Source organism: Scomber japonicus, chromosome 12 (assembly GCF_027409825.1).
Source record: "Scomber japonicus isolate fScoJap1 chromosome 12, fScoJap1.pri, whole genome shotgun sequence".
In the NCBI taxonomy this organism is placed as follows: Eukaryota; Metazoa; Chordata; class Actinopteri; order Scombriformes; family Scombridae; genus Scomber; species Scomber japonicus.
Genome location: NC_070589.1, coordinates 15,242,953 through 15,256,200, shown reverse-complemented (window position 1 = coordinate 15,256,200; position 13,248 = coordinate 15,242,953). Strand labels below are relative to the sequence as shown.

The window sequence follows — 13,248 nt, the reverse complement described above, 5'->3', positions numbered from 1 at the left end:
TCCACTCTATTCTGTGAGGTAGCCACACGCACAACTGTTTCCACAGCTAATTCTCTGCTTTGGGTTTGAGCATAACAGCACTGAAAACCTACAGTTTCTCCCTTCTTGACTCTAGAAGAAGTCTTAAATGACACCTCTGACAGGAAATCTGTTTTATAGTGCATGACGTAACGACCAAAACCCAAATTAACAGAGTCTGATGATGGGCCTCTGATGCTCCTGCTGCACCCTCTTCCTCCTGTCTGCGTCTCCTCGCTAGTATGATTATCTCCCGCTAGAAGATGCTACACAAGTGGCTTTGCCCAAAAATAAATAAATAAAAGATAATAAAGACACAAAGAAAATGAGGCGATTCTCATGGTAACCAAAAAAACACCATCAGCAGAGGAATGCAGACTCAGTCCAGTTCAAAGGGGTCAATGTCCAGAGATCAAGGAAGAGGTCCATCTATTCCAATCACACAGGTATTCACAAAAAATGCACAGATAGTCACTTACAGTATCCCTTCCTTGTCTGTGCATAGGATCAGTCTATGACATGTTGTTTCTTGTTTCTTTTTTTTTCTTTTTTCATCTTTAGATTTTTACATTTTGTTGACAAGGTGCTTTTTTACATATCAGCACAACATAGCACAATAGTCATGAGAGAGAAACCATGTGTCTATGGTACTATTATTACCCGCATCAATATTAAGGAGGGAAAAGAGAAAGAAAGACACAACAGGGGAAGTAGCAAGAGAGTAGATAAATAGAAGATAGATTAGATAGAGAGAAAGAGAGATTAAATTAAAGATTATTTACACTTTCATCGTGTTTCATGTGGATCACGTCGATAAATTCGTGTTTTTTTATTTATTCTGAGGTATGGAATAGGCAACATTCCCGTAGTGCTCGCAGTTTGAAGGTTGTTATGACACAGGCCAGACACAGCGGAGCGCATGGCGACGGAGCGAGCTGCACCTGTTCACTGATTATCATAAAGAGGCAAACATCATTGGCACTCAGGATCCTATATTGTGACATTTGACCTCTGCGTTTGGCCACTAGAACAGAGCAGACCTCCCTCCCTCCCTCTCTCCCTACACTCCAGGGACGACACACTTAATGTGGGGGTGTCGTCCCTTTATGATTGTTCTCCTCATGTAACCTGAAAATAACCTCTCAAGTGGCCATGTAGCCATACAACAAGAAGTCTTAAGAAACAAACATTCAAATGTGTATCAAAGGGTGTGTGGCTATTATGTTGTCATGTTGGGTTTGCAGGGCTACACTTATGCTTATATAGAGTATTGGTATCTGCATCCTAATAGAAATCTACACTGTTTTCCTGTGGGTCTGCTAAAGATATGAGCGGTAACGACACAGGACACCAACATGCTCAGAACATGTTCAGATGTGGTTGAAAATGGACAGCAGGTGGCACTGTTACTCTGATGTGGAACGGGCCAAATCACTGCAGAGGAATCAAACTCCTGGAGCACACACAGCCAGCAGCATGTGAACGTTACGCACATGCACACACATGCAGTGATGCAGAGCCGTGAGGTGGTAATGTGGTTAGGGGGTCAAAGGACCTGCCGAGAGCGTTTTAACGGACACTTGACACACATACGCACCTCTCAATCAGCCTCACTGTCTGAATAAGGAGGTGGAGGAGATGTCGTTGATCAAGACTCAGCGGACACATCTTCTGGCTGATTTCTGGCTGATTTCTGAAGAGCAACCTGTGGCTGTTCAGGGTTTCCTGTCTTAAAGCTATCAGTTCCCTGTCATGAGTGATTCTTTGGTGTGTTTATACCCTGACAACAGGCAAAAACGCAAGGTTCCTAGAGCAAAATCCTCCCTTTTCAAGGTCTTAGTTTTCATAATAGATCAGTCTACTCTATTCAGCACAGTGCGGTTTAGTGTAGAGTAGTTTTCTTTGGTTTCTAGTGGATTTACTAAGAGCCACATGTGGTTGTTCGAGGGCAACTCTCTTAAAGCTACTTGATCTTTGGTTTGAAAAGCCACGATTTGAAATGTAACTTAGCCCCTTGGAATAACATTCAGTGTAAAAGAAAAACACATGGAGCATTGAAAAGATCTGATTCATCTGCACAAGTCACCATCACATTGAGCAGATGAATCAGATGATTGGTCTGAAGCAAACAGCTACACACACTGTAGCTCTGCAGGATTGGAGTTAAAGCTCACTGCCTTAGTGGAAAACACCCCCCCTTCCATCCTCCACAGATCTGTTCAACCATCCATCCTTCCAGCGTCAGGCCTTAGAGAAAGCGGTCGCAGAGGAGGTACCGGGGTGGATCGGAGAGGCATTGTTGTTGTTGTTGTTGCTGTTTCCATGAGGAGTGTGCACATGGCCGTGTCCATGCACTCCATGACTGTGCTCCTCTGTGTCCCAGCGGTCCGTACAGCGGCGGCGTGAGTTCATGAAGAAGTTGGAGACGGTGGAAAGCTCCAGGCCCAGCTGCTGGGAGATGGTGATCTGCATCTCCTTAGAAGGGCGGCGGTTCTCTCTGAAGATGGCTACCAAGGTCCGACGCTGCAGGTCGGTGAAGACCAGTCGCTGCTTCTTTGGCACCTGGTTGCGCTCTCGTCCTCGGTCCTCCTCCTTACGTTTACATGCTGGAGAGAGGAGGAGGAGAAAAGGGAAAAATTTGTTTTATCCTCTATAAAGTATTATGTGGTCCTGCAAATTCACTGACTACAGAATTATATGGCTACCAGATAAACAAAGGATGCCTTAGACACCTAATCACAAAAATCAAGACTGATGACGAATGAGAGACAAGTGTGTGAAAGCAAATGGTTAAAAAATGGACCAGTGTCAAATGTTTGTGTGCATGCATGGAGGTTTTTGTGTTAAAGAGTTGTAACATTGTATTGTCAGTTTAGTTGAATGTGTATCATGATTGTATTAAATGTTAATATGTAAATTACACAGTAACATAAGCACACCAAGTAACATGAGGGTGTGTGGGCTACGAAGGGGAACACGGGGAAAGTGGAAAGGCAGAAAGAAAAGCAATAAGCCAGCGAGTTGACAGTGCAGAGTGAAAAAGGCCAAATTAAAATATCTCCTTTCATTTCATGACAGATGATAAAAGTCAAAACTGAGACATCCGATCAAGATCTCACCTAACGCATTGCTTCCCAAAGCAGAGTGCTGAACCAGCCTGGAGAGCCATTAATGAACATTAGGGTGCGTTTGCAAGTTCCACTAATCATGATTATTACAATCTCTGACTATTTTCCTAATCATAACATTTTCTGATTGATTTCTTACCTTCCAGGTAGCATTTGTTTCCATTAATTTTTACAACAGCATGAAAATTAACTTGAGGAGCTGCTTAGCAGTCGACATTTAGTTACCTTTATCCTATTTTCATGTTAAAGTTAGATTTCCATTGCGTGGGAGACTACAGCAAGTGTAAACAGAGACCAGTTTGAAAACTCTTCCTGTTGGTGTGTTCAAGAACAATCAAAAATCTGAGAACCAGGGTAAACTATTCCACAGCATTTTTAAATAGAAGAAACAACTATTTTCAGATTATCTTTTTACCAGCATGTATGCCTACGTATGTTTCATTACATCGCTTATACAGTATTCTGATTTTTAGCGCATTAGCCTACACTTGAATGTCGATCTGTCCTTGAATGATCCACCAAGGTTAGTTTTTAATGATTGCTGCTCACAACTGTAGTACAATATGACAATAACGCACAAAAACAAACAATATAGAACTTAATTAGTCATTGGGCTACAGTGGCTAAATGTTTGAGGATGACTTTAACTGTTATTTGGCTTCATTTTATTCTCTGTGTCTAATGACTAAATTATCTTAAAACGCCCAAACACGGTACGTGATGTAAATGGTTTTGTGGGTCTGTGTATGTCTTGTTGAAACTGGAGGAGCGAGATGTGAAATGCTGACAAAGAAGCGGTCTGCCGTGCCTGGGTGCACCGTCAGTAGGCTCGGCTGTAGCTGTGGAAACTGGAGGGAGTCTGTTCTGTTCTGCTGCCCTAAAAAGCTGCAATGATCGATTTTCCGCGGTTTTCTCTCGAACACGTGGTCCAGTAATCAGGGCTCCCTTCCCCACCCGATCGATCCCCATCGATCCGCGAGACCGAGGTATGTGTGTGTAGGCTATGTGTGTGCTTGTGTGTGTGTGTGTGTGTGTGTGTGTGGAGTTAGCTCGTGCACCGGCTCGGCTCGGGAGCGCGCTTCGTGACAGACAGATGGAGAAGAAATTGTTTATCTGTGGAGGAACAAAGGAGATGTGGCGGAAGAGTGGCAGTCATCCAGTCTGAGAGCTCTGGAGGAGGACAAAGGAATGTCTCTCAGAACATATCAACTGTTTATTTTTTATTTTTCAGAAAGTGCGCGCGTGCACGAGCTGTATGGCGTGCGTGAAAGACAGACATAAAGTGAGGACTGATTTTTGGCCTATCCCAGAGGACTGTTTTTTGGGAGGGAGGCAGAGAGGGAAGGATGAGAGGACGAAAGGGGGGAGAAAGGCTGGCTGCAGTGTGGAGGTGGTGTATGCAAATGATTGATGACTTTACAGCAGGTTTAGACAACAGCAGTAAACAGATTTGACTGGAGGGGGGGATCAATATGAAAGTGCACATGCATGCCTGTGTGAGCGTGCATGTGTTTGCATTGCCATTGTTCATGCGTTGTTACTGCAAGCAAAGCATAATTACAAGATATTTTTCCTCAGCGAAATGCATGTAAACAGTGTTGCTCTCTTTTGTCCCTGTGTTTGAGCCTTTCCACAGACACATCACTCCATCCCTTCTAGACTTCCTCAACTGTTTTCCTCTTGTTGTTTTTCTCAATTGTTTTAATTTGCCCTCAGATTGATAGCCCCCATATTGATTGATCCGCACTTCAGAACCATTTCATGGAACGTTTATTCAATTGGTTCAGGCCCAGCCAAGCCAGAATCTCCTTGCGGCTCTCTAAGTGCTGTCTCAAACCAAACTCAATACTCTCTAATGTAATGACTGAATGCTAGTGCTAATATAGTGATAATTTAATATGTAATGCCTGTTTTCGAACAACAGTGCTACCGGCCATTTTACAATGCCAACACCACTCTGGTTCTACTCCATCAGCTCAAATGCAGCTTCTGCAGCTCCAAGTCCTGAAGTGGGAACAACACAGCTGCCATCAAGTGAGACCAAGGGGTTAGCACAAGGCCCACGCCTGGTCAATACATATTTCAGATAATCAATAGGTCCATTTCAAATGAGAATCCTCTGTGCCCCTGAACATTTCCCTCCTCAACAATGAATAGGACCACAGGGAAGGAAGAGATGGACCTTCTCATTAAACGGACCTCTCTTGAGACGAGAACCAAACCATTGTTGGCTATCTTTAGTTGCCTCATTACCAAATGGGCTTTTCTAAAGAGACAAGCGGTGGCACTGAGCAGTCTCAAGTGGCACTTGCTCTCGTCATCTCTTTCAAATGTTCTGGTGTCAACAATGACAACTGCTACTTTGCTTAATCTCAACCTCTGGCTGATCCATAGATTAACTCGCTGGCTTTAAATTGCACTCATGTATCTTTAAGAGAATTTCTGCTTCATCACTTAAGTGGCTGTTGTTTCTTCTTTCCCTGTTAAGTGATTGTGCACAAATATAGATGAAGATGAGAGGGGCAGTGGGTGGATGGTGCTTGACTTTTGTGTGTTATATTACATGTGATTTCCGGATAGGGATGTACCACTAAGAGTGGACCTGGGTAGACAAAAATGGGCATTCATTTCCAGAAGTGCCAAATTTCTTTAAAGATCACCTGCAGACATGTTATAGCACACATAAAAATACATCACTTTGAATAACATAATAACTGCTCCTATCTCTAAACAAAAAATCCAAAATGAATATGCAAATATTTTTCATTTCCAAAGTTCAACTGCTGGATACAAGATATCATCCATTATGAGCCTGACCGTTACTTGAGATCCTCTAGCGATAAGTGATTCCTCAGTTTCGCCTTGACACTAACAGCCTTTACTGACCCTGCAGCTGTACAACTCAAACCCAGTACCTTCCTTAAATCTCTTCTTAATACTCACTTTTATCATCTGGCCCTTTTAATTGATGGTCATTTCTGTAATTGTAACAACAATATTCAATATGAAGATACTCTGCCTGCTGTGTGAAATGTGCAAGATGAAAAGTGACTCTTTCAGATGGCAGCTGGAGGTACCACAGTGAGGTAAAAGCCAGTAAGTGATGTGGTGATGATGTGACTTGAAAGAAATACCAATAAAAACAAAAAATATAATTTGGTTTATAGATGCAGGAAACTATCAAACAATAAAAAATCAATTGGATAATCTATCATTAAAATCTGCCTCAAAGGTGTGTGTGTGTGTGTGTGTGTGTGTGTGTGTGTGTGTGTGTGTGTGTGTGTGTGTGTGCGTGTGTGTGCGTGTGTGTGTGTGTGTGTGCGTGTGTGTGTGTGTGTGTGTGTGAAAGGGGGGGTGGGGGGTATGAGGGGGGTATGAGGGGGGCAGACGGTGAACTAACCGCACCGTGCTGCTGCTAGCCGGCGCCTGGACGGACGGATGAGATCGGGCTTTGTGTGCGGTGAGACGGGCCCTCTCCCGCCCTGGACGGACTACTGCAGGCGAGAAACAGTTTTGCGTCAATCACTCTCTGTCACACCTCTCAGATGTACGGTTATTGATTATATTGATCATATTAAAAGCCTATTCATTGCTGGGAGGTAAAACGCCTGAAAACCCACCCCTCCCTTCCCCATCACCTCCCGCACCAGCACACAGCAGCGGTGTCACCACACCACACCGTGCCTGCATCTCCAAAATACTGTCCATTGATTAGGATTGGATTATTTGAAAGCTTTCGTTTATTTGTCAATGTAAAGCCTGTGTTGTGTTGTTGAGACAAGTGATCGTCGACTTTACACCCTCAGATATCGGCTTGCAGTCTATAAACTATCTGCTTGGCTCTTACTTTTAAATGTTTTATATGTATCTCCGTTTTATCCAAAGCAAATAACGCACTTTATTTATTACTTCAATACAACTCGACATCAATTTCTCTAGAGAGAGCACAGGCTTCTTTATACTTAAAGAAGATCTTAATGTAAAAGAAACAAAATCATTATTATTATTTTTACATATTTATCGAAACGCTTAAAAATATTTGATAAAAAAAAATAGCATAGTATAACGCCAATGATCATTGCTTTAGTTTAAATGTACATGTCACTACAGAAATTTAAATAGCCTACTCGGCATTTTTGTTTTTGAAAAACGTATCAATGCCTCGAACAGCGTATTTTAATAGTTTTCATTTATCTTTTTGTTGCAAGTGTATGATTTTACATTTATTACCGAAAATATATCATTTAAGAAGGAGCAGAAGGATTGCCTGAAATGCTGAACAACATGCGGCCTGTAACACACCTCTTGCAACAGACAACAATTCAATAAACAACGCCGTTTTTTTTTTTTACAAATAAATCATAATGTTAGAAGCTGTTGATTGTTATCAAAAGCTAAACTAAAGTATATTAAAATTTACTTTAAAAAATACGAATCTGGGTTTCTCTGTTTGTGCTTCCGCTTTAGAATTAATGTTGTTTAAACAAAGTCTGTCGGTTACTCTAATATAAAATATGGCTAATTGGGAAATGGTGTGACTTGAACTTTATAGCCTCACGATAAAAAAAATGAGGTTGGGTCTAAAATATAGCTCTAAGCAATTAAACTCTCTCTCTCTCTCTCTCTCTCTCTCTCTCTCTCTCTCTCTCTCTCTCTTTCTCTGTCTGTCTGTCTCTCTCTCTCTCCGTGTGTGTCTCTCTCACACACACATACAGAGATAGAGAGAGAGAAGAATAGAAAGTCTCATATTGGAACACGTTATGTCTAATGAGACAAATGGACTCTTTAAAAATGTTATTGGTCTTTACAACCAAACTACTTCTAAGGAACTGTCCCTTCAGCACCAACAGGCAATTAATGAAGGTCTACCATAAAAAGTAAGGGTGGGCTTCAAATAAAGAGTCCGAATTTACAGACACATCAAATCAACAACTTTAGACCTTTTTGCACTTTATGCTTAAACAAAGAGCATATTCTTCATTCATATATTTCTACTAACTACAAATATTATCATTACAATTTTAAATAAATTGCAGCAGTCACACCTGCATCCTGTACACAAATCACATTTTTCTGATGTTTGGTCAAGTTAAAATGATGATACTGATTAGAGTGTTGGGCATACTTGGTCATAATCACGGTGATCATAAATGCCCAAATAAATTATTTGATCAGGTGTATGTCGTGAAAGGCCATTTCAAATAGTTGACATTATTATAAAGTTATATAAAACCTGTCCATCCAACACATTCACTCTCATTCAAACAGTGTCAAAATATTCCACATCAGTGTCTGCCTGCATAATGGCTATGCAAGCTTAGTTCAGTCTGTTACAGAAAGACATGACCAGAGAGCAGGGATGAAACAAGGGTTGAAGGCAAAACGACCTGCTACGCTGATGCTGGTACAGAGCCAGAAGAGAAAGAAGGGGGAGGAAAGGCAGGCAGGGAGGGAGGGAGGGAGGGAGGGAGGGAGGGAGAGAGAGAATGAGAGAGCAGAAGAGAGGAAATCAATACCGATTCAGAGCGAGTCAGATAAGCCTGAACAATGTATAGTGCAGACACACTCTATAACCCAGTCACACACACATGTGCATGTGGAAGCACTCACACAGACACACACGAACACATGCACACACACAAACACACACACACTTGGTGAAATGTGCTTGCATGCCTCTATAAAGACGCATTACAAACCCCATAAAGCATAGCAACCTTTAAAATCAAATGACATCACAACCTTGGATTGCTTTGAGGATTCGCTGACATGAGCAGAAAGCACTCATTACGACGACTCGATAGGCAGCTGGATGCTCTGATGCTCTTTGTCTACTGTAAGAAGCTCCTTAAGCGCTCATCTTTTGATGTTTTGTGATACAATACCAGCCATCCTGTCCTGATTCCACTTGAAATATTGTCTCCTCTTTGTTACAAATTGCACATGCAGAGAGGCTTCTCTTCCAGCCTCATAAATATGTTCTGCTCTGAGTTTTCAGCTCTGGTAAGTCTACACCACCTGTGCTGGTGTCATATCTGTACTATTGACATTTCACAGGATGTTTTGGGGTGTAAACAGCATTCTCCAAAACCACTTACACACCCTTTGCTGTGTGTTTTGGCAGTGAGCTGGTGTGTGGTCCTCAACTGTTAACCACAGATTTGATGTTGCTTACCTAGAAGATGCTGTTACAAGAGCTAACACCACCACTCTCTGCACTCTCTCTTTCTTCTCGCTCCCCTCCGTCTCCCTTATACTTATCAATTATTAAGGTCGGTATTGATCCTTTCACTACCCTGCCTCTATCTGGCTGTTCACACAAAGCCAAACCTGCCTGCCCTCGCTCAATCAATGGCATCTCCTGGCTCCCCCAGCTCTTTTTCCACGTCAGTTTTCCTTTTCTTGCTTTTGCACTAAATCTAGGATGACTGAAGTTTTGTACATCCCAGTTTTGTCCATCTGGATTCTTCAGAAAATGTGAGAAACAGCAGACTGATATTAATCTTTCATGGGACGAGCAACTTTGATGGGCATTAAAAGATGGGATCGGATCTGGAGGATGGAAAATGGCGTAGTGTGCATTTGTTTAACTTTATGAAACATCAGCTCTCATCCGTCCTCTTCCTTCATCCTCCAAATCAGTGTCTTGTTTGCCTGTTTATTTTGCTCTGTTTTGATTTGGTCTGCCGAACAACCTGCCTGTTGCCAGGTTAACCAGTGAGAGATTAGTAATATTATTGTCATATGCTGCAGAGAGGGAAAGAGAGGGAGACAAGAAAAACAGACAGAGAGAGAGAGAGAGAGAGAGAGAGCACCAGGGAGTGGGAGAGAAGGGGGTTGGGAAGGGGAAACGGCCTTATTGATCTTCTATGTGCAAAGCCAGGCAAACACTGAAAGGACAGAGCTACACTATTAATGACACTCAAAGCCTCAGATACTAATCCCCATCTATCTATCTATCTATCTATCTATCTATCTATCTATCTATCTATCTATCTATCTATCTATCTATCTATCCATCTATCTATCTATCTATCTATCTATCCATCTATCTATCTATCTATCTATCTATCTGTCTGTCTGTCTGTCTATCTATCTATCTATCTATCTATCTATCTATCTAATCTCATCTCTGATTTAATATTTCAAAACAATAAAACATGACAACTTCCAAAGAGGGATGAATATTTCATACTTAGGCACTCATTTCTGCTAAATGTAATGTTGTAATCCACATTTTAAAACTATGGCTGATTGCAATATTTCCTGGGAAAGAAGGTTATCTGGTGTATAATGATACATTTTACACAGCAACTGCATTTATGGAGATCTATTCTTCTGAGTATATTGAGCCCAATAGTAGGGTATAATCATAGGTTTTTATGGCTTGAAAAAAACTCCATATTCTCCGTATTGTTTTGTTTATACTTGTCTGTGTTCCCCATCCCAGTTGCAATCAATATTTCATCAGAACAGTTCTTAAGGCTGCCTTGAAAGAGATCTGGGGATCATATGTAAGCTGGGTTGGATATAGAGCTGCAAGATGTGTAATCTATCTTTTAATATTTTGTAATCTGTAATTTTAAGAAGTTTTATGATGAGTGAAATCTTGATCACATTTATTCTCACGTTTTGTTCATTTGACTCCACTGACGGCACAGAAGAAGTCCTGCGTAAAAAGCTCACACCGGTAACGAGTTTGAACGATCATACCTGTCTATGCTCTAAATTTAGAGCTTTTACTACAGAGCACTAAATGAAAAGCTGGAGAGACCGTGCGGTTATTGCGTCTTTCAGCTCCGATACGAGTATTGATCCGTGTGCCACATTTAAAAGGGAGAGTGGGAACTGGCGTATTGATCAGGCAGCCTCGGGTCACCCCGCTTCTCCCGCGCAACTAGTTGGCCTAGAGGCCACTACCACCACCTACACCACCACCGTGTGTTTACAATCGGACAGAGAGGGAAACGAAAAAAAAGTCGGGGGAGGGCCACTATTTCGAGGTTTATTGTGAATCAATGGCGATTTGCTATGTGCCGATCAAAAATATAGACCTGCAAATGTAGTCTACAACAGCCCGCGTAAACGTAGATGTACACGCCCAAAGCAATAGTTAATATCTTTGCTTATTGGAGCTCTACTTTAAGCACAATTAGACTTCTCTCTACAAACAATCTATATTTGTTTCAGGTTTTAGGAGAAAACAGTTAATTTCAGTGATGAAGCCACTGTGCCTCTGCGCGCTTTGTTTTGGCAGCTTGAACTGTCCGTGGTGCTGAAATTGTTAGGCCTGCTGAAGTTTGTTTGTGTCTGTTTATAATTTTGGATCATAACGGAAGAGGACCGGGCTGTCACATAAAATTAATCAATTTAATGTGAATTATTAATACTTAAAGCACAGTATCTTACCGGCCAGCCGCAGAGCAGACATCCGCTGAAACTCGGGCTCCTGCAGCCACTTCCACATCCTCCTGAAAGTCTCCCGGCCTGACTTGAGCTTACTCCAGGGTTTGGGGTTTCGTAGGAGGTCTGAGAGGGTTCCCTGCGACCGGCTCAAGATCCTCTGGGCGAATATGGCCTGCGGGATGGAGTACCGCTTTAACTCGGCCGTTATCCTCTGAGCCACTTCCTTTGTGTTGATCTCCTCTGCCTGGACGCCTGACCCTGCTACTCCCTGGCCGGCTCCGTGGCCGTGCCTCTCCCGGTCCCCCAGCATCACACCACCATTTGCCTGGGAGTGGAGGTGACTGTGTGGGTGGTGGTGCATGCCGTTGAGGTTGGAGATCATGCCGTGGCCATGCCCCCCTAAACTCCTAGCCAGGTGCTCTTGATCACTTCGAGACAGCATGGAAGCGTGGGACTCAAACCCGGACACTGGGGAGAGCATCTTAGAGTCGGCAGAGAGGTGCGCACTCGGACCGTAAGATGAGAGCTGCTGCTGGGAGTTGTGCAAAGAGCCCAACCCGCTGGACAGCGGGGAGAGCGAGCCATGGCCCATGCCTGACACGGACATCTCTTTGGGGTAGTGACTGTACAGATTGCCCATGGAGGCGATCCCCCGGTGGTCGTCCCGCATCAGCGTGAAGCTGCCGCTAACGTTCCCTGCGGAGAGTCGTTGGTGGGCGGCAGTATGGTGGTGAGAGTGCGGGTGGTGAAACTTATCCGAGACTGTGGATATCGTAGGTAGATGCTGCAGGGGGGTCAGGGTGGTGTAAGTGTTGCTAAGGCTCATCCCGGTCTCACACATGCTGATAGACTGGTGCAGGTGTCCGGACAGTGCGGACGGGTCTGTCCGGTAGTCTCCACCGGAGCCCTCCAGGATCGAGGTCATGCCGGACACCATGGCTGACCGCGCGCCTGGAGCGTGCGAGACCAGATTCCGGGGAGTGGAAATGGGGGACGGTCGCGCGTGCGGAGAACTCATGAGATCCCCCGCCTGGGAGTGCGAGGAGACGCTGTGAAGGTTCTCCATGGTGAGCTCCATATCTGAAAGGATATACGTTCCCCTGTCCCACCCTCCCCACCCTCTCCCCCTGTCTTTTACTCTCACTCCTGTCTCTCACCCAGGGACGCGCTCTCCCTAAGCCCTTAGCCCTCCTGGAGCGACAAAATTACCAAACCATTTGAACGCCGATCCATTGATTAACATTCTCCGATCAATCCAGAGTAGTGTAGAGACGTTCTGGTCTTCTAGTGCAGGTTCAGAACCGAACGACTCCGTGGCGTCGTAGCGCTTTATGCATTCACGTGGATGGTAGCTCTCCAGGGCTGTATCTCATCTCTGGTCCAACAGCGCTTCCACTAAGAGCAGGCTGAGCGGCGTGTCAGACAGATGGGAGCGCGCCTCTGTGTATTTAAAATGTGGGGCGGGCACGAGCAGAGTTTTCTAAATAGTCTTCATCACTGGGATGAAATCGCTACGGGTAAAAAAGAACAAATCAAAACAATGTCACACTGTTACATATATCTCAGAGTTTTAACAGACCCTATATTAATGAATTACTTTTGAGAAGCTGTAAATAGTTTATATGGTGTCTGTGTGGTTTGTGAGCGGCCGTGTGCACGTGTGTATTTCGCTTGTAGCTTTGCACGAGCGTCAGAG

At 43.5% G+C, this 13,248-nt stretch overlaps 1 protein-coding gene across 1 annotated transcript; it reads right to left on the bottom strand.

The window, feature by feature from the left end:
• Window positions 1-2,259: 2,259 nt before the first annotated feature.
• Window positions 2,260-12,630, bottom strand: onecut3b (one cut homeobox 3b). Its single transcript, XM_053329966.1, has 2 exons — window positions 11,556-12,630; window positions 2,260-2,624 (listed from the first exon to the last, which is right to left on the bottom strand). The coding sequence occupies exons 1-2, from the start codon at window positions 12,628-12,630 to the stop codon at window positions 2,260-2,262; spliced, it is 1,440 nt and encodes a 479-aa protein (XP_053185941.1).
• Between the last annotated feature and the right edge of the window lie 618 nt (window positions 12,631-13,248).